At 33.8% G+C, this 19411-nt stretch overlaps 1 protein-coding gene across 3 annotated transcripts; it reads left to right on the top strand.

Moving 5' to 3' along the window:
- The first annotated feature begins 12478 nt into the window (after window positions 1–12478).
- LOC18111141 (putative 12-oxophytodienoate reductase 11) lies at window positions 12479–16662 on the top strand. Of its 3 annotated transcripts, none has more exons than XM_024596729.2 (6): window positions 12479–12571; window positions 12851–12983; window positions 13117–13257; window positions 15096–15226; window positions 15463–15624; window positions 15825–16662. In XM_024596729.2, the coding sequence occupies exons 2-6, from the start codon at window positions 12913–12915 to the stop codon at window positions 16415–16417; spliced, it is 1098 nt and encodes a 365-aa protein (XP_024452497.1). In that variant the 5' UTR covers window positions 12479–12571; window positions 12851–12912; the 3' UTR covers window positions 16418–16662. The 3 variants fall into 3 exon arrangements, with proteins under 3 accessions (XP_024452497.1, XP_024452500.1, XP_006389498.2); XM_024596732.2 differs by having other exon boundaries at window positions 12830–12983; XM_006389436.3 differs by having other exon boundaries at window positions 12483–12571; window positions 12866–12983.
- Window positions 16663–19411: the final 2749 nt, after the last annotated feature.

The raw sequence follows: 19411 nt of genomic DNA, 5'->3' as shown, positions 1-19411 counted from the left end.
ATGCTAGATCCAAGAGCCTTGGGTCTTGCTGCAACGCCGAACCCAAGAGCCTTGGGTCCGGATGCTAGACCAAAGAGCCTTAGTTCTTGACGTCGGACCCAATATCTTTGGGTCCGTCGCCGGACCCTAGAGTTTTGGGCCAGACAGGGTTATAAGACCCAAGGGACTTGGGTCTACGCCTCTACCACACCCAAGCAACTTAGGTCAGACGCCCCATTCCAGACCTAAGTTTCTTGGGTCTGGAAGGAGATGTCAAACCCAAGTTAGTAGTAATAACAACAATAACAACAACACCACCAATTGATTTTACCCTTCAAATCAAATCAATGTTTTTTCGATAGTAATAATATTTATTTCAAATTTAATAATATTTATAATATCAATAATAATATTAATCTTGTGTGGCCACTGATGCTCTATCTTCACTTGCTAGCACATCCCACATCTTGACACATTCTGTATCTCTCCTTTCATGTTCGGTCACTAGTAATATTCCTTTAAATCCCAGTACATCTTGGTGCTCCCGGGGTGAGTTGTAAATCGAGATTCATGAGTTTCTTTCAAGATTTCATCCTTTAGTAACTTATTATTGGGTAAGTAAACCAATTTGTCCATTGCCACCAATCCTTTTGGCAAAATTTGAAAAGGTATCTCTATGCCCCGATTTATCTGTTCCTTGATTTTTCCTACTCTCTCGTCCGCCAGCTGAGCTTCCAGGATTTTATCTCGAAGCATCGATCGAATTTTTACTTGAGCTAGTATTAACCCTTCTGGACCCACACTTAGCTGCAAACCCATCTTTTTCAACTCTATTAAACTTTTTTGTTCTTTATTCCCCAAATCATCAACCACCACTTTCTCCTTCCTGCTCAAAGCATCTGCTACCACATTGGCCTTACCCGAATGATAATCAATCACACAATCATAATCCTTTATCAATTCCACCCATCTCCTTTGCCATGTTTAACTCTTTTTATGACATTAGATACTTCAAACTCTTATGATCAATAAAAATCTGAACTTGCGTCCCATATAGGTAATGTCTCCATACTCGTAAGGTAAATACTACTGTCTCAAGTTCTAAGTTATGGACTAGGTAGTTCATTTCATGTGGCTTCAGTTGTCTGGGAGTATAGATGATCACTTTCTCGTGTTGCATTAACACACATACCAGACCTCTCTTCGAAGCATCATTGTATACCACGAACCCCTCTGTTCTCGAAGAAAGAGTCAAGACCGGGGCGGAGGTGAGTCTCTCTTTCAACTCCTGGAAACTCTCCTCACATTCCTTCGACCAAATAAACTTTACTTCCTTACGGGTTAACTTGGTCAAAGGTGATGCTATTGTAGAAAAACCTTTGATAAATCTCCTATAATACCCCACAAGGCCCAGGAAACTCTAAATCTATGTCATATTTATAAGTCTCTCCCATTTTAAAACAACCTCTACTTTTCCTGAATCCATAAATATTCCTCCCGTGGAGATAACATGCCTTAAAAATACTACTTTGAGCCAAAAGTCACATTTATCCCGCTTTGCATATAGTTTATTCTCCTTCAATGTTTCCGACACTTTCCTCAAGTGTTGCTCGTGTTCTAAATAAGAGCTAGAATATACTAATATATCATCAATAAACACCACCACACATTTATCTAGATAAAGCCAAAACACCCGATTCATCAAGTTCATAATATTACGGTGGTGTTTGTCAACCCAAACGGCATCACTAAAAATTCATAATGCCCGTAACGGGTCTTAAAGGTAGTTTTTTATATGTCCTATTTTTTTTATTCTTAACTGATGGTACCCCGACCTCAAATCTATCTTAGAAAACACCATCACACCATTCAACTGATCAAACAAGTCACCTATTCGTAGTAATGGGTACTTGTTCTTTATCGTCACTTTATTCAGCTGACGATAGTCTATACACAACCGAAATGTGCCACCTTTTTTCTTCACAAATAATATCGGGGCTCCCCAAGACGAGTTGTTTGGCCGTATGAATCCTTTGTCCAACAATTGCTGAAGTTGGATCTTCAGTTCAGCTGGTTCTATGAGGGCCATCTTATAAGAGGATTGTGCTATAGGGTTGACCCCTTGAAGGGTTTCAATGGAAACTTCAATCTCCCTAATTGGAGGTAGCCCAGGTAACTCTTTCAAAAACATATCCGGAAATTCTCTTATAATAAGAATATCCGCTAATTTTATGCTTCCTTTATTTGATTCTTTTACATGAGACAACTATATAGGGCACCATTTCCTAATCAATTTCTCGGCCATCATATCTGAAATTATAGAATTTAAGACCACCATTCTCTTTCCCCTAAATACTACCCTTTTCTCACCCTCCACTTGGATAACCATAATTTTAGTAAAGCAATCCACTTGTGCTTTATGTCTACTCAACCAATCTATACCCAGAATCAAATCAAAGTCATATAATTTTAATGGCATAAGGTTCACCCTCAATTCCGCCCCCTCAATGTATAATACCACACCTTTATATACATCGTCAATTTCTATTTTTTCTTTTAAGGGCATACTAATTATCATTTCTACACTTAGTCTACTTGGTGGCACATTTAAATTATTCACAATTCGATAACCATAATTTTAGTAAAGCAATCCACCTGTGCTTTATGTCTACTCAACCAATCTATACCCAGAATCAAATCAAAGTCATACAATTCTAATGGCATAAGGTTCACCCTCAATTTTGCCCCCTCGATGTATAATACCACACCTTTATATACATCATCAATTTCTATATTTTCTTTTAAGGGCATACTAATTATCATTCCTACATTTAGTCTACTTGGTGGCACATTTAAATTATTCACAATTCGATAAGCCACAAAAGAATGACTAGCTCCATGATTAATTAAAGTATAAACTTGTATTGAGCCTAGTTATAATATACCTGCTACAACATCTGGCACCGCCCCCATATCTTTTTGAGTCATGTGGTATATCTTGCCCCGAGTCCTCTCTTCCTGGAACCAGGGTCGACCCCTATTGGCACTTGCTCCCGATTTAGTAGGTCGTACAGGTCGATCCACTATCATTGATTGTTGTTGGCTTTGTGTGGCAGCCCTCTGTCTCTGTACCCCTTCAGTGGTCATGCATGGACATTCCCTACGTTTATAACCTGTATCCCCACAGTGGAAGCATCCTCTCCCCAAGCATTGGCAATCCCTCCATCGGTGCCCCTCGTCTTTGCAAATATAACATCTTACCAGCATTGCAGAACAGTCTCCGGGGTGTTTCTGATTACACCTCATACACAACGAGTAGGTGGGTCCCCTTTGTTTCGGGGGTCCTCCCGCAATACTGGCTCATTGCCGAGCCTGACCCCTAATATATCCCCTAGTATCGGCACGTCTAGATCCCCCTGAACTCCCTTCATGAACAAAACTTCCCCCTCTATTTTGGAGTTGCCCAAAAGACTTACTACTTTTACCCTTCTTCGGATATGAAGCTCTCTCCAGCAGAGGCACAAAGTCCTTTCTCTTAAACCCTGTCATTTGACTCTGTTCATTGACTGGCCTCGGAGTATCATTCATCACCCTTTTCATACCCTACACAGCCCGCACTAGATCCCAGACGAACTGAAATTACATAGCTACTAATATTATCTTCAGCTCATATCTCAGTCTATCCCGGAACCGTTCTACTCGATGATGCTTGGTGGAGAGGTAGGTGATGACAAAGATAGATAAGTCCTGGAACCTCCTATTGTATTCCAGAACTGTCATCTCCCCTTGCTTTAGGTCGAGGAACTCCTGCTTTTTTTTTTCTTTTTGTGCTACCAAAAGTAATACCTCTCTTTAAATTCCTCTTGAAAATATTTTCAGCTCAACCTTTCTCCTGCTCTCCTTTCTCTGATAGTTTCCTACAAGGAGTGGGCACTCTCTGTCAACAACCACCCAGGTTTTCTCTGGCACTTGCAACTGATCTATAACCCTTTTATACTTTTCTCAACCAATGTCCTACTAATTCAACGTCTTCTTCCTCTAAATAGGTTGTACAACCCATTTCTCGCATACCTTTCACCCATTGAACCAGGGTAACCACTCTCTCTGCCGAGAGGCAGGACTGGATGTTCCTGCAGTTATCCCTGCTGCTACAACCTTGACTAGTTGCTCCAAAAATGAAGGGGTCCGAATATGGATTTGGTGTGGCCATCGGTGTAGCCGGTGGAGGTCTATCTTTTGGTCCCTGACCACTCATTGCTCTGCATAGCAACACTTCTGCTCGACGGGGTACAAGGTCATCTTGATGCCCCCTTGATTCTCCCTTCTCATAATGGGCTGATGTTGCAGGTAAATGAGAGGCAGTGTCCATCAGCGGATCCCCTTCAGCTTTGTTACCATCCAATGAGTCATACTTTTTCCTTCTTATGGGAGATGAGTCTGTCATTACTCCTTGTCATGTACGAAATATCCTACAATATATTTTCCAAAACCACATCGTTACTTCAGTCCCTGAAATTTCAATCAGAGGCTCTAATACCAAATTGTAACATTCTCATTTTCAGGATTAAACAACACGATTATACTATCGAATTTGTGGGTAAATTTTTTTTGCATTATTTAAGGTTTCCTAAAATTTTCACCGAAATTTCAGCAGAGTCTCCCCTATACTGGGAGGTCCGAAGTTATTGACTATCATCCTGTACACATCTTATACTCACATCTCAATCATATCGCAATCACAACAAGTCCAACTCAACAATATATTCAAGAACGTAGATATGACATCTTGTCTACTCAATTTCTTTCATATTTAACATACATAATTTAACAAATAAAAGAAGCATACAAACATTTGAATTCCAAATACAAAACAATACAATCCAATATTTCAAACACAAAATTACAAGGATGACACCATTACGCCAAGTAGGCCGGGTCAATCTTTATTTTAAAAAAATTCAAAACGGCGTCGTTTTAGTAAAAAAAACAAAAGTCAACGGGTTGCAACCGGGTTTTTGATCGGGTTTTGCCGGGTCAACCCGATGGGTCGGCCGGGTCACACCGGGTCATGAATTTTCCTATTTTTTCATCAACTTGGCCCGGTTCCAGCCCCGGGTCGACCCATCGGGTCGGGCTGGGTTTCAAAACTATGCTATTACGTCCCGAGTTAGGTTTCAAAACTATGCTATTACGTCCCGAGTTACATGGTTACTTAAGAACAAAATATGTAGGTAATTCTTACATTCTTAATTCATGCAAAAGAAACCAGGGGACCTAAATACTACTCCTGACGTGAGTGAGAAGGACCTACAATTTATAATTTTTAGAATAATTAAAATAAGCATAGAATAAAATAAAAAAAGGAAATTTACACGATACATGCATATTTATTTAATCATATATTAATCCAAGCATAACAATGGCTTTTTGAATTATTAATTTGCCTTCTATGATTATGTCCTTATTTATTCTTCTGAGAATCACCTATTATTTTTCATTTCATAAACATCCCAAATCTAATTAGGAGCACAACATCGTGTCACCCATTCTGGAATCGACTAATCAAGTTCGTGGGAATGCTGACGCCAACGTAACCCGTTCATGTCATTAACTATTTCTGAACTGAAATAGTTAATTAGTGTTCCATATTACCTTGGAATATCCTCGGGTATGTTGATGTCAAGAATTCTTAACATCATTAGCTTTTACCTCAAGAAAGTTAATCAATTTCCATGAGTTTGTCGATACCGACATCAACCGACGATATCATTAACTATTCTTAACTCGAATAGTTAATCAAGTCCAATGTTTCTCCTTCTCCGTATTGGTCATGTCGATGTTAGCTAACCTGGCTAACATCATTAGCCTCCCGTATTTGGGGACTGGCTAATCAAATCCAAGGGATGATTTTCCTTGAAAACTTGTTATTTTCATCCATTCTCTCTAGAGGAACTCATAAATCAAATCTGGTTTTCCAGTTCTTATTCATGTCATTTCATCTTTTCTCTTTTCGGTCTCATTCATAGGCACATGATATATAATCCTAACAGATAACTAGAATCGTATTAACTAAGGAAGATATAGGTGTAAAATACCTACCTACTATAAAAGCTCAGATTACGTTCCCTTGATGTTGTTATACTCCTCCTGCGATTCCTCTTGAATCCACAAGTACCCATCATTATTCCATTCTCAATCACATTTCGCAACATAGTAATAGAAATGGTGACAACATTCATTTCTTTTTTACCATTATTTTTACATTTACCCTCTCATTATTATCCTTTAGGATTTCAGTTCATTAACAGTCATAACAAACATCACTAATTCAATTTCAAATATGGTTTATTTCTTTTTGGAAGTCAGGACATGATACTACACATTTTATAAAGGGAGGTAAAACAAATTATATTCTTAACATGGCTAAATTTTGTCATTTTGTCATCTTGACTGAATATGTCAGCAGGGATGATAGCTCGATCTCCCCTCAGATGTTTACCTATATCTAGAGCTCCAAATTAAGCGAGGTCGAATTCGTTGGAAAGATAACATCTCAGACTACAACTTCTATGAAAGGAGATACTCCAGATTATGCCTCCATCTCTGTCAATTCCTGGGCGCAAGTTAATTAACACAACAACCCAGATTTTCTCCTGGTTTGGGTGTCCAGCACATAAACCATTATTTTTCATGCATTTCTTTTCCTTTCTTCATCCGTTATTACCCACAGAATTTCACCATTTTCTCACGTTAACAATTACATATAAGGATATAGTACATTTAGGGATTAGGCTTCACAAGAATATGTGTAACAAGGTTGTTCATATGTTTTCAAATATTAGCGTATCATAATTTTGTGAAATTCAATATTGTCTCTCAATATGCATGCTTAATTAGTATTAACATATTTCTCCTCCCTCTCTGTTCATATTTTACTGAAGGTCTGCAGACCTTCCCCTAGTTTCTTTGTCCTTTAGTTTGGTAAAAAATATCACAGAAATTTTCTCAAGAACTTAGCTTAGGGCTGATATTTTTTTGCATGCAACTTACCTAAAATGTTTGAAATTGCTCTAGAAAGGTCTTAGGTTTGTCCTAGTAGTGTTTTCTGCTCTTTGTAACCCCTTCTCCCTCAAATGTTTCGGTTGTTCTTCTTTTCTTCCCTTGCTGCCACCAGCTCCTTCTTGGCTTTCTTCTTCTCTTCTCTTGTCTTTTAATGTCTAAATCTTCCCTCACCCTCCTAGTTTCCTCCCATATGGTGAATTGCATGTAGTTCTCCTTGTTTGTTCTTGAGAGAAAATGAAGAGGCAGTGAGTGACTCTTCTTCTCCCTTTTTCTTTCTTTTCTGCTGTTAGCTCTACTCCTTCAAGGGATGGCGATTTTCTTCTCTCTCTCTCTCTCCTTTTTTATTTATTTATTTCTATCCCTTATTTATTCATACCTTTTAAGTCTGGTCCTCCCCTCTTTGTTTCTTCCACTTTAGGTCTCCAAATCTCTCTTTTCTTTTTGTATGGGTTGCCGACTCTCTTCTTCTTCTTTATTTAATTGCACTATTATTATTATACTCACCATATATATATATATATATATATATATATATATATATATATATATATATATATATATATATATATATAAAGTGTGTTTCTCAAGGTTTTACAATTAATGATATTTTTTACAAATTTATTAATTATTATATTAATATTATTAATTATAATAAAAATAATAATATTTACAACAAAAATAATAATATTTTTAATATTAATAATAATATTAAACTTACCCAAGTTTAAGTGGGTCTGACTGTAACACCAAGCTCAAGAGCTTTGGGTTCCTCTTAAATGCCAGACCTAAGAGCCTTGGATCTGATTGCAACACTGGACCTATTAGACTTGGGTCAGGGCATCAGACTCATTTGCTTTGAGTCCGAACGCCTAACTCAAGTGTCTTGGACTAGACGGGGCTGCAAGACCCAAGGCACTTGGGTCTATGCTCTTGTCACTCCCAAATAATTTGGGTCAAGTGTCTCTTTCCAGCCCCCAAGTTTCATGGGTCTGGAAGGGGATACCAGACCCGAGTTAATAATAATAATAATTGATTTTACCCTTTAAATCATATCTATGTTTTTTTTCGATAGTAATAAAATTTATTTCAAATTTAATAATATTAATGAATTTAATAATATTTATAATATTAATAGTAATATTAAATTGTCTGGCCCAAGTTTTTATAGTTTTAAGTCCTTTCAAATAAAATTTATTGTTTTTCTTTGATAGTTATAATTTGTTTTTTCAAATATATTAATGATGATGATGATGATGATGACGACGACGACAATAATTTTTAATTTTACCCTTCAAATAAAATCTATGGTTGTTTTTCAATATTAATGATATTTTTTACAAATTTATTAATTATTATATTAATAATATTAATTATAATAAAAATAATAATCTTTATAATACAAAAATAATATTTTTAATATTAATATTATTAATTATAATAAAAATAATAATATTTTTAATATCAATAACATTAATTATAATAAAAATAACAATATTTATAATACAAATAATAATATTTTTAATATTAATAATAATATTAAACTTACCTAAGTTTAAGTGGGTCTGACTACAACACCAAGTCCAAGAGCTTTGGGTCCCTCTTAAATGCCAGACTAAAAAGTTTTGAATTCCGCTGCTACGCGGGACCTATTAGATTTGGGTCATACGCTGTACCTAAGAGCCTTGGGTCCTGATGTCAGGTGGGTTTGAACGCCGGACCTTAGAATCTTAGGTCAGGCGAGGCTACAAGACCCAAGGGACTTGAGTTTACATTCTTGCCACACCCAAGCAACTTAGGTGAGGTGCTCCATTCCAAACCCAAGTGTCTTGGTTCTGGAAGGGGATGTCAAACCCAAGTGTCAGGGGTCTGGAAGGGGCAGCCATGTCATGCCCCAGCTCCTGGGGCCCACAACCTGACCATGCCCCAACAAAATCCGAACTGACCATTTGTCCTCAACCATTCTTTCAATACTAAATGGAAAAGACAGCCCCACACTCCCACTGCATGCTTTGCAAGTTTATGTGGCAAGGACAACTCTGTATTTACACTGCTCTAATCCACAGTAAACTATATCTAGGTAAATAGTGAAGGGGCACTGATGCCTTTTAGTTTAGAATGTAATATAATAAACAACTCAGCGCCACTTGTCAAATGTTTCATTGATGAAAGAGCTGAGCATTGAAAGAGTTTTGGAGAGAATAAACCCAAATAATATAATTCATAGTGAAAGCACTCGAAGTTCACAGTAAAACACTAATCTCTTTTATTTTTTTATAATATTCAATTTTTATTGGCAAACCAATCCCAATCTTTAAAAGTAGTTTCAATTAGATCCTCAACTTATTTTTTTCATCTCAATTACATTTTCAACGGATCATTTTTTGTTTTGTTAAATAAGCTAGTGAACCTCATATAATTTTTTTATAAAAAAATAATGAATTCTCGACATCTCTACTTTGAATCACATGAAAATCAAGTAACATACTAAATTATATATATAAAAAAACATGTAGTTTTTTTTTTAAATAAAAAATTCTTTGACGTTTCTGTTTTGAATCACATAAAACTCAAGTAATGAATATATATATATATATATATATATATATATATATATATATATATATATAAGTAGTTTTTATATATATATAAAAAAGAAATTATTGAGTTCTATGAAATCTTTACTTTGAATCTTTCAGTACAACTCCCATTAAACTTAAGATGAATATATTTTTTAAAAAGATTATTTTTTATCATAAAAATATATGTGGAAAATTTTCATATAAAAAAGAAGAAAAACTTTATGTTTATCTAGATAAATATATTATTAATTATTAAATAAAATATAATGAATATTCTCGCACTAAATTAAGATTCATTTTCATTTCGATAAAAACAATTATATTCATACAAAAAGGCAAATCCATCTTGTCGGGAAATCCATGTTCTATATTCCAAGTAAATTAATATTAATAAAAAAATCAAAAGTAAAAATGGAAAGTGACATTAAAAGCAAACGTTGCATTTTTGCATTTTTTATTTTGTCAACATTTATTGTGGGGGTGGTTGATTCATAAAATATTTTTTACTGCATTAAAATAATTTTTTATTTTTTTATTTTTAATATAGATAATTTAAAATAAAATAAAAAATTCAAAAAAATATTTTTTAAATACAAAAACAATTCAGTACAGTCTAAATTTTATGAATTAGTTGGCATGTGACATACACCATGACATCAAACAGCAGGATACATCTGGGTTCTAATCAACGGTGGTCCACCGGTCCTATATATATATAATAAACGTGTCAAAAATCAAAATCCACATAGCGAGGCAACACAATTAGTCAATGCCAAAAAAATGCCCTCCAATTATATCAAAAGTTCCAATTTATACCCAAACAATTTTTTATATTAATTTCATCTCTAGAATTTTAGAAATTATGTGTTTATCACTGTAGTAGCTTTTGTGGTTGTGATTTGAAAATATAAATTTTTAAAAAACTAACTCTGAGGGGTGTATTTTAATTGGTAAGGTCTTAGGTTTGCTATCTAAACGTTACTAGTTTAAGTCCCCACAGATCTCAAGGCTATTGGAGGCTTATATGATCGTTAACTTCAGGATCCGTGTGATTAGTTGAGGTACGCATAAACTAACCCGGACACCAACGTTAATAATAATAATAATAATAAAAATTTAAAAAGCTACAGATTGTAGTATTTTCCTAATCAAAGTTTCAAAAAAGAGTTTTTTATAGAATCTATATAAAACCGTGGTATATATTAATCAAACATTTTCAAAACTATTATCGAAGCAAAATGAAATTTAAACCACATCTCATCACACTTTCAAATGAGCCCGAGAACGTCCATACATTTTTAAAGACTTTTCATTTATATTTTCATTTAATTATGCTCTTTTTTATTGTAGTTTTGATGGTACCTAATGTTTTATGTTAAAATAATTTTTTGAGGAAGAAACCAAAATAATAAACTACGATTAATCTTATCACCAAACAATTTTTTTACATAATTTCAATCTTTAAGATTTGAGAAATTATCGGCTAAGAACTTCCCTTCATTTTCTAAACCTTTCCATCCATATTTTCATTAAGATTATACCTTGTTTTTTAGTAAACTATACCAAACTCGATGGTTTTTATTAAATAAACATAATATTCTCTTAATTAAAAAATCAAAATAATAGAGGTAAGATTAGGGGTGAGAAAAAAACCAACAAATCAATTAAATTGAGGGGAAAAAAATAATTAAATTAAAAGTTTAAAAAATATAAAATATCAAACCGAATGATTCTGTGTATTAGACCCCGTTTGTTTGCTGGAAAGTAGTTTCCTTTTGGAAAGTGAATTCCGGGGAAAGTGAATTCCAGGAAAGTGAATTCCGGGAAAGTATTTTCCGATGTTTGGTAGTGTAATGGAAAATAAGTTGGAAAACACTTTCCAGTGTTTGGTTATGTCATGGAAAATGAGCTGGAAAATAACTTATTAATGTTTTATTTTTCTCAAGTTTATTAAAATAATGAGGAACAAATCTTACAAATTAAAAAGTTGAATGAGAATGAAATTGAAAAAAAATATAATTTCATAAATTATCTCAAATAAAATAAATAATAATCAAAATAATAGAGATCAAATCTAAAAAATTAAAAAAAAAATAAAAGGTGAAGAAATTAAAATAATAATAATTAACATTTCATAAATTATTTCAAATAAAATAAGTAACAGTCAAAAGAACGAGGACCAAATTTGATAGATAAAAAATTTCAATAAAAAATGATAAGGAAAAAGCAAATAGCAATTATAAAAATAAGGACCAAAATTAATATAAAAATTAAATTTTAAGAGATGGAATTGAAAAATAAATATTCAAAACAAATTATATATAGCAATCAAAAGTTTAAGGATCAAATTTGATATAATCAGCAAATAATGACATTTCTAAATTTTTCACAACTTCTGGAAAGTGTTTTCCGCCCAAATTTTTCAGGAAAACACTTTCCTGAAAACCAAGCCAAATTTTCCTTTGACTGGAAAGTGTTTTCCGTTGACCAACTTTTCTAATGACAAACAAACACAAGAAAGTTTGGAAAGTGGTTTCCCGGAAATCACTTTTCGGAAAACAAACACAGCCAAAAGGGAAAACACTTTCCTGAAAACCAAACCAAATTCGAAAAGTGTTTCCGTTGACTGGAAAGTGTTTTTCGTTGACCGAAAAGTGTTTCCGTTGACTGGAAAATGTTTTTTGTTGACCGGAAAGTGTTTTTGTTGACTGGAAAGTGTTTTCCGTTGATCAACTTTCCTAATAGCAAACAAACACAGGAAAATTTGAAAAGTGATTTTCCAGAAATTGAATTCCAGAAAACAAACATGCCTTAGCAACACCCGACCTGTTCTTAAAATATCAAACCGAATGATTTATTTTATCGAAGGAAAGGAAAGAAATGGCAGGCAGCACCAACCCCATCCCTTTACTCACTCCATACAAAATGGGGAAAGTCAACCTCTCTCACAGGTTCGTGTGTATTAGCTAACCCTCTTGCCCCCATCTCCTTCTACTGCATGATTGACGCTTCGATGGGGAGCCGAATCATGGGTTTTTTATATTAAAAACGGACCTTTTCTTTTTCATCTCAATTATTTCCCTTTAAAAAGAAAAAAATCGAGGAGGGATCCGGCTAATCATTTTCATATATATATATATATATATATATATATATATATATATATATATATATATATCTGTGTGTGTGTTTGTGTGTATAAATAACAGTGTTGTATCATGACTCCGAAGCCGAGTCGAGTACAGGGTGTAGAAGAGAAGATAGAAAGCAGAGATTGAAGGAAAGGAAAGAAATGGCAGCCAGCACCAACCCCATCCCTTTACTCACTCCATACAAAATGGGGAAATTCAACCTCTCTCACAGGTTCGTGTGTATTAGCTAACCCTCTTGCCCCCATCTCCTTCTACTGTATGATTGACGCTTCGATGGGGAGCCGAATCATGGGTTATTATTGTTTGTTAATCATCTTGTTTTTCTGCCCTTTTATAATTGCTAGAGTTGTTATGGCACCATTAACAAGGGATAGATCCTACAACAACATGCCTCAACCACATGCCATCCTATACTATTCTCAACGCGCTACCAATGGAGGCTTCCTCATTTCCGAAGCAACTGGGGTTTCTGACACAGCTCAAGGGTAAATTCTCTTATTTCACCACTTTTACTCTCCATTTAGGAACTTCCTTACTAATTCTGTACCTGTTCGATAAAATAAATCATACCATCAAATCTTAAGTTGTTAATCTATGAATCAATTAAGGTGATGAGTTGAAGCTATTATCAGGTCATTGAATCATTGGAATTGTTTGATCGTCTAAAATATTATATGTATATACTATGATGCATGTGGAATATAAAAAATAAAAATAAAATAGTAATCGTATAATTTTAGTTTTACACCTATTTAAATTCACTTATAAACTTATCAAAATTTCATTTAAAGTGTTTGAAAAATTTTAGTGGTATCACAGCCTTGTTAGGCTGTTAATAATAAGAAAGTTTAGTCAAAGCATGTTTCGCAATGTTGGTAAGCTGCAGTGACCGTTAGTCAGCCGCGGTAGCTAAAGTTAGGCGTTTCGGTGGTCTCAAGCAGTGTTTCTATTGTTAGATTTACCTTGCTGAACTTCATTACTATTTACTCTTTTCAAGTATTTGTTGTCAGTCTGTTTTTTGTCTAGATTATTCATATCATCCTCTAGATCTAGACCTTCAAGCAGTACCTCGTGCAGAAGTGCTTCGCCTTGTTCAATTAGATAAAACAGAAAAGTTTAAAGAAAAATATAAATTTCTTTGTATAGGCTCAGCTCAAATTGCGATAAAACCTCTTTGTTGTCTTGGATTAGATACTCCCATGCTCGGACACTAGATCTATAGCCTTTTTGAACTCACTATTGTAGTTTTTCTATCAAATCTGGCTAATAGGACTGCGTATTTCAAATGTTATCCATATTTTATTGTTTCATTGTTCTACTCAAATATCATAAAAACTCCAACTCTAAACATCTAGACTCCAAATGATATGCTTCGAGATTCAAGGAATGTAGCCATTATCTATAGGACATATATTAAGATCGCGGCTACAAATATAGCCCCAGGAACTCTCAAAAAATCACCTAGAAATCAAACCCTGCTCATCGACAAATCGTATATCTTGATAATTGGAAACTACCTCAAGTTAGTATTCCATCTAGAAGTCATCCAATATAAATTATAAAAATATCGATTTGGAAATGCAAAGATTATAATTCAATCGGCTAGACATGATCCTATTAAAATTACAAGCTTAAGCCATAGAAGGTCTACAAGTGACATCTCTTCCAGCTCAAAAACTTCAAACCTTCTTTAATTCTAACATGTTGAGTTTTTTAGTGATAATTTCATTGAGGTTATCAGATGAAAATAGTTTTTTCGTTTGATCATTTGATATTTGGGGAGGTATGAAAAGTGGTTTTGAAATGTTAGAAGCTGAAACTGAAGGTAAGGTAGTCCCTCTCCTCTGTGAAGAAGAGGATGCTATGGAGACGTTTATCCCTATAGACCATAGTTGTTGAGCTATGATATGTAAAATTTGATAGGCATAACTATTTTGTGATTGAATTGACTTTAAATTATATTTATTGTAAAATACGAGAACTTTCAGATAAAGATTTATTTGTAAGAGGACTAATATATAGGGACCAAAGCAAGTTTATTAAGTTAGTTTTAGCTGATAACTGATTAGAAAAATAATGAAAAATATTTTTACTCCTAATTAAATGGTTATGTATCAATGCACTAATATTACTGTATTTAAGAATATAGAAATTATTAGTTTTGTGTTTTAGAACAAAAGGGATAGAAATGTATTTTATTAGAGGGACGAAGACAAAGACATAAAATAAGTCTTAGGTTATTGTAATTTATGTATATAAAAAATATATATAATTTTTAACATATTACCATGATTTTCATTTATTTTTCTTATTTGATTTAAAGATATCCTGAAACACCTGGAATTTGGACTGAAGAGCAAGTGAAAGCATGGAAGCCAATTGTGGATGCTGTTCATGAGAAAGGTGGCATTTTGTTTTGCCAAATTTGGCACGTGGGTCGTGTCTCCACTTATGGTATGTGCTTTCACTTCAGCTGATTTCAAATATGAATCTATAAATATATAAAATCTCAAGTCCCATGGTTCAATCTATTATCAAAATGCACAAGAAATCAAAGAAAAGAAGAAAGCTCCAACATAATCCCACCATTTTTTGAATTAGTTTCTTCATCATATCCGTTGATTTCAAGAGTATGAGCCGAATAGAGTTGTAATTTATTAGACAAATGTAGCATGATTTTTGTAATACAGGGTTTCAGCCGAATGGGGAAGCTCCCATATCATGCACTGATAAAGGAGTGACACCAGGTCTTTACGGAGAAGACTGGTCACCTCCTCATCGATTAAGAGCCGACGAACTTCCTCGCATTGTTAATGATTTCAGACTCGCTGCCCGCAACGCCATTGAAGCTGGTGTGTATGTTGGCTAGCTTTAGTGTACACACACACACACACACACACACTATAGCTTGTTTGCCACTTATCATAATGTCTCCGGATGATAAGTACTTTGAGGCATAAAAACTATTGCTTGAAGGGATCATCAGAATTGTGCATGTGTAGCTATTCAAATCCAAGTACTTTTATGATGAAAAACATTATGTATTTGACAGGATTTGATGGAGTTGAGATTCACGGGGCAAATGGTTACTTGATTGATCAGTTCCTTAAAGATCAAGTAAATGACAGAACTGATAATTACGGTGGGAGCTTGGAAAATAGGTGCCGCTTTCCATTGGAAATATTGGAAGCTGTAGTTGATGAAGTTGGAGCTGATAAAGTTGGCATGAGACTGTCGCCGTATGCTGACTACATGGAAGCCGTTGATTCAAACCCAGAAGCACTTGGCCTTTACATGGCAAATGCGTTAAACAAATTTGGGATTCTTTATCTCCATGTAATTGAGCCAAGAATGGTTAAAATGAACGACATATATGAAACTCCTCACAGTCTACTTCCAATGAAAGATGCCTTTGAAGGGACTTTTATAGCTGCTGGAGGATACCGTAGAGATGATGGTAACAAGGCTATAGCTGAGAATTACGCAGATCTGGTGGCATTTGGAAGATTGTTTTTGTCTAATCCAGATTTGCCAAAACGATTTGAGTTAAATGCTCCTCTTAATAGGTACAACAGGAACACTTTCTACATTCCCGATCCTGTTGTTGGCTACACTGACTATCCTTTCCTTGATGTTCTGGCATAAACAAACGTTAATATCGTTAACAGCATGTAATACGTACTGAAGTTTTCTGCTTCTTCTTCTGGTTGCTTCTGGTATATAATAAATGTTTCAGCATGTATAAAGTATGGTGGTGGTGGTGGTGGTGGTGGTGGAAGCAGCCGGCAAGCTTGTGTGAGTAGTGTTCATGTTTTGTTTGTAATCAATGGAAACAATATCTTTCTTCTCACTCTTTGAATAATCTATCCAAGGATTTTCTGTTTCTTGAATGTTTCACTTTCAGATTCATTTTGGTACTTGTGAGTACTAAAATTACTAGAAATTATCATAATCTTATCTTTGAATTCGCAAGCAACTTTACAGGGTTGCTTAAGATCACACCACGCTCTTATCTGGGAGGACTCTCATTGCACCTTCACCGAGACCGATGCTCAAGATCCTTAAAAAGATAGCTAATCATGAATTCAATTTTTATTCAAATTTTACTATTTTTATTTTAATTAATAAAATTAAATATAAGATAATATAAGTTCATTAACTTAAATTTTACTGTTTTTATTTTAATTAATAAAATTAAATATAAAATAATCATGAGTTTATGTAAGTTTTAAATTTAATGAGTATTTCACGTGAATAAATATTTTTGTGAGTAATATAAAATCTTAGTTTATTATTTTGAATTGAAATGATTATTTAATATGTAAGTAAGATTTGAATTAGGTGAGATTCAAGAGGTTAATTTCCTTTTTTTGTTACAAAAAATCTGAAATAAAATAATTAAACTTTTATTGACTACCATTGTAATTAAAATGATTAAAATATCTCTAGAATAAATTAAAAAATAAATGTACTTTACTATAGACGTTTACAGGATTTCTCGATTGTATACACACACTTTATTTTTGAATAACCATAACTTACTATTAAAATAGTTATTATAATTTATCCTAAGGTTTACATAAAATAAAAAATGTAATTAAGAATAAAATGTAGAATAAGTAATATAGAGTTAGAGTCTGTTTGAGAGTGTAGTTAATATTGTTTTTCAAAATGTTTTATACTTGGAAATATATATATATAATTTTTTTAAAATTTATTTTTGAAAAAAGCACATTAAAACGATTCAAAAATACTAAAAAAAATTAATTCAAAGCAAGAAAAAAAATTAAAATTTGATGAAAATCCGATTCAACCCCAATCCCAAATGAAGCCTTATAAGAATTGACTCATGTCAACCTTAACTTAAACTTTTGAGTTGAGATGATTTTTTATCATGGTATTAAAACTTTATTAACTAAGCGGTCACAACTTAGAATCTCATCATCTTCATCGTATTCGATAAAATAGCAGAAAGTAGTTTGAGTCTATAAAAATTTCAAGTTCAAAGAGTAAAATAATATAAATAATAATAATTTAAGTTTTTGGATTGAAAAAAATTCTTTAATAAAGCTTGGATTTAAGATTAAATAGGTTAACTATGGTAAACCAAAGTTTTTTTTACCTAAAATTACATTGTATTTTTTTTTTTTAAAATCCAAATTATTTTAAATGATCCAGTGTCTTCTTCCCCTGAATAGGTTGTACAACTCATTTCTCGCATACCCTTCACCCATTGAACTAGGGTAACCACTCTCTCTACCCGAGAGGCAGGACTGGACGTTCCTACAGCTATCCTTGCTGCTACTACCTTGACCAGTTGCTCCAGAAACGCAGGGTTCGAATATGGATTTGGTGTGGCCATCGGTGTGGCCAGTGGAGGCCTATCTTCTGGTCCCTGACCACCCGTTGCTCTGCGTAGCAACACTTTGGCCTGATGGGATGCAGGGTTATCCTGATGCCCCCCTAATTCTCCCTTCTCAGAATGGGCTGATGTTGCAGGTAAATGAGAGGTAGTGTCCATTAGCGGATCCCCTTTAGCTTCGTTACCATCCAATGAGTCATACTTTCTCCTTCTCATGGGAGATGAGTCTGTCATTACTCTTTGCCATGTATGAAATATCCTACAATATATTTTCCAAAACCACATCGTTACTTCAGTCCCTGAAATTTCAACCAGAGGATCTAATACCAAATTGTAACATTCCCATTTTCAGGATTAAAAACACGCGATTATACTACCGAATTTGTGGGTAAATTTTTTTTTCCATTATTTAAGGTTTCCTAAATTTTCACCAAAATTTCAGCAGAGTCTCCCCTATACCGGGAGGTTCCAAGTTATTGACTATCGTCCTTTACACATCTTATACTCACATCTCAATCATATCGCAATCACAACAAGTCCAACTCAACAATATATTAAAAAACATAGATATGACATTTTGTCCATTCAATTTCTTTCATATTTAACATACATAATTTAACAAATAAAAGAAGCATACAAACATTTGAATTCCAAATACAAAATAATACAATCCAGTATTCCAAACATAAAATTACAAGGATGACACTATTACGTCCCGAGTTATATGGTTACTTAAGAACAAAATATGAAGGCAATTCTTACATTCTTAATTTATACAAAAGAAAACCAGGGGATCTAAATACTACTCCTGACGTGAGTGGAAACGACCTGCAATTTATAATTTTTAGAATAATTAAAATAAGCATACAATAAAAAAGGGAAATTTATACGATACATGCATATATATATATATATATATATATATATATTTAATCATATACTAATCCATGCATAACAATGGCCTTTTGAATTATTAATTTGCCTTTTATGATTTTGTCCCTATTTATTCTTCTGAGGATCACCCATTATTTTTCATTTCATAAACATCCCAAATTTCATTAGGAGCACAACATCGTGCCACTTTTTTCCAATTCGGAGAGGTAATTGCTGATATTAATGACTCATATTAGTATCTTTAGTCACCTATTCTGGAATCGACTAATCAAGTTCGTGGGAATGTTGACGCCAACATAACCCGTTCATGTCATTAACTATTTATGAACTAAAATAATTAATCAGTGTTCCATATTACATTGGAATATCCTCGGGTATGTTGA

The sequence above is a fragment of the Populus trichocarpa genome, chromosome 3 (genome assembly GCF_000002775.5).
Source record: "Populus trichocarpa isolate Nisqually-1 chromosome 3, P.trichocarpa_v4.1, whole genome shotgun sequence".
NCBI lineage: Eukaryota > Viridiplantae > Streptophyta > Magnoliopsida > Malpighiales > Salicaceae > Populus > Populus trichocarpa.
Note: the sequence above shows the minus strand (reverse complement) of the source record. Positions and strands in the feature narration are given on the sequence as shown.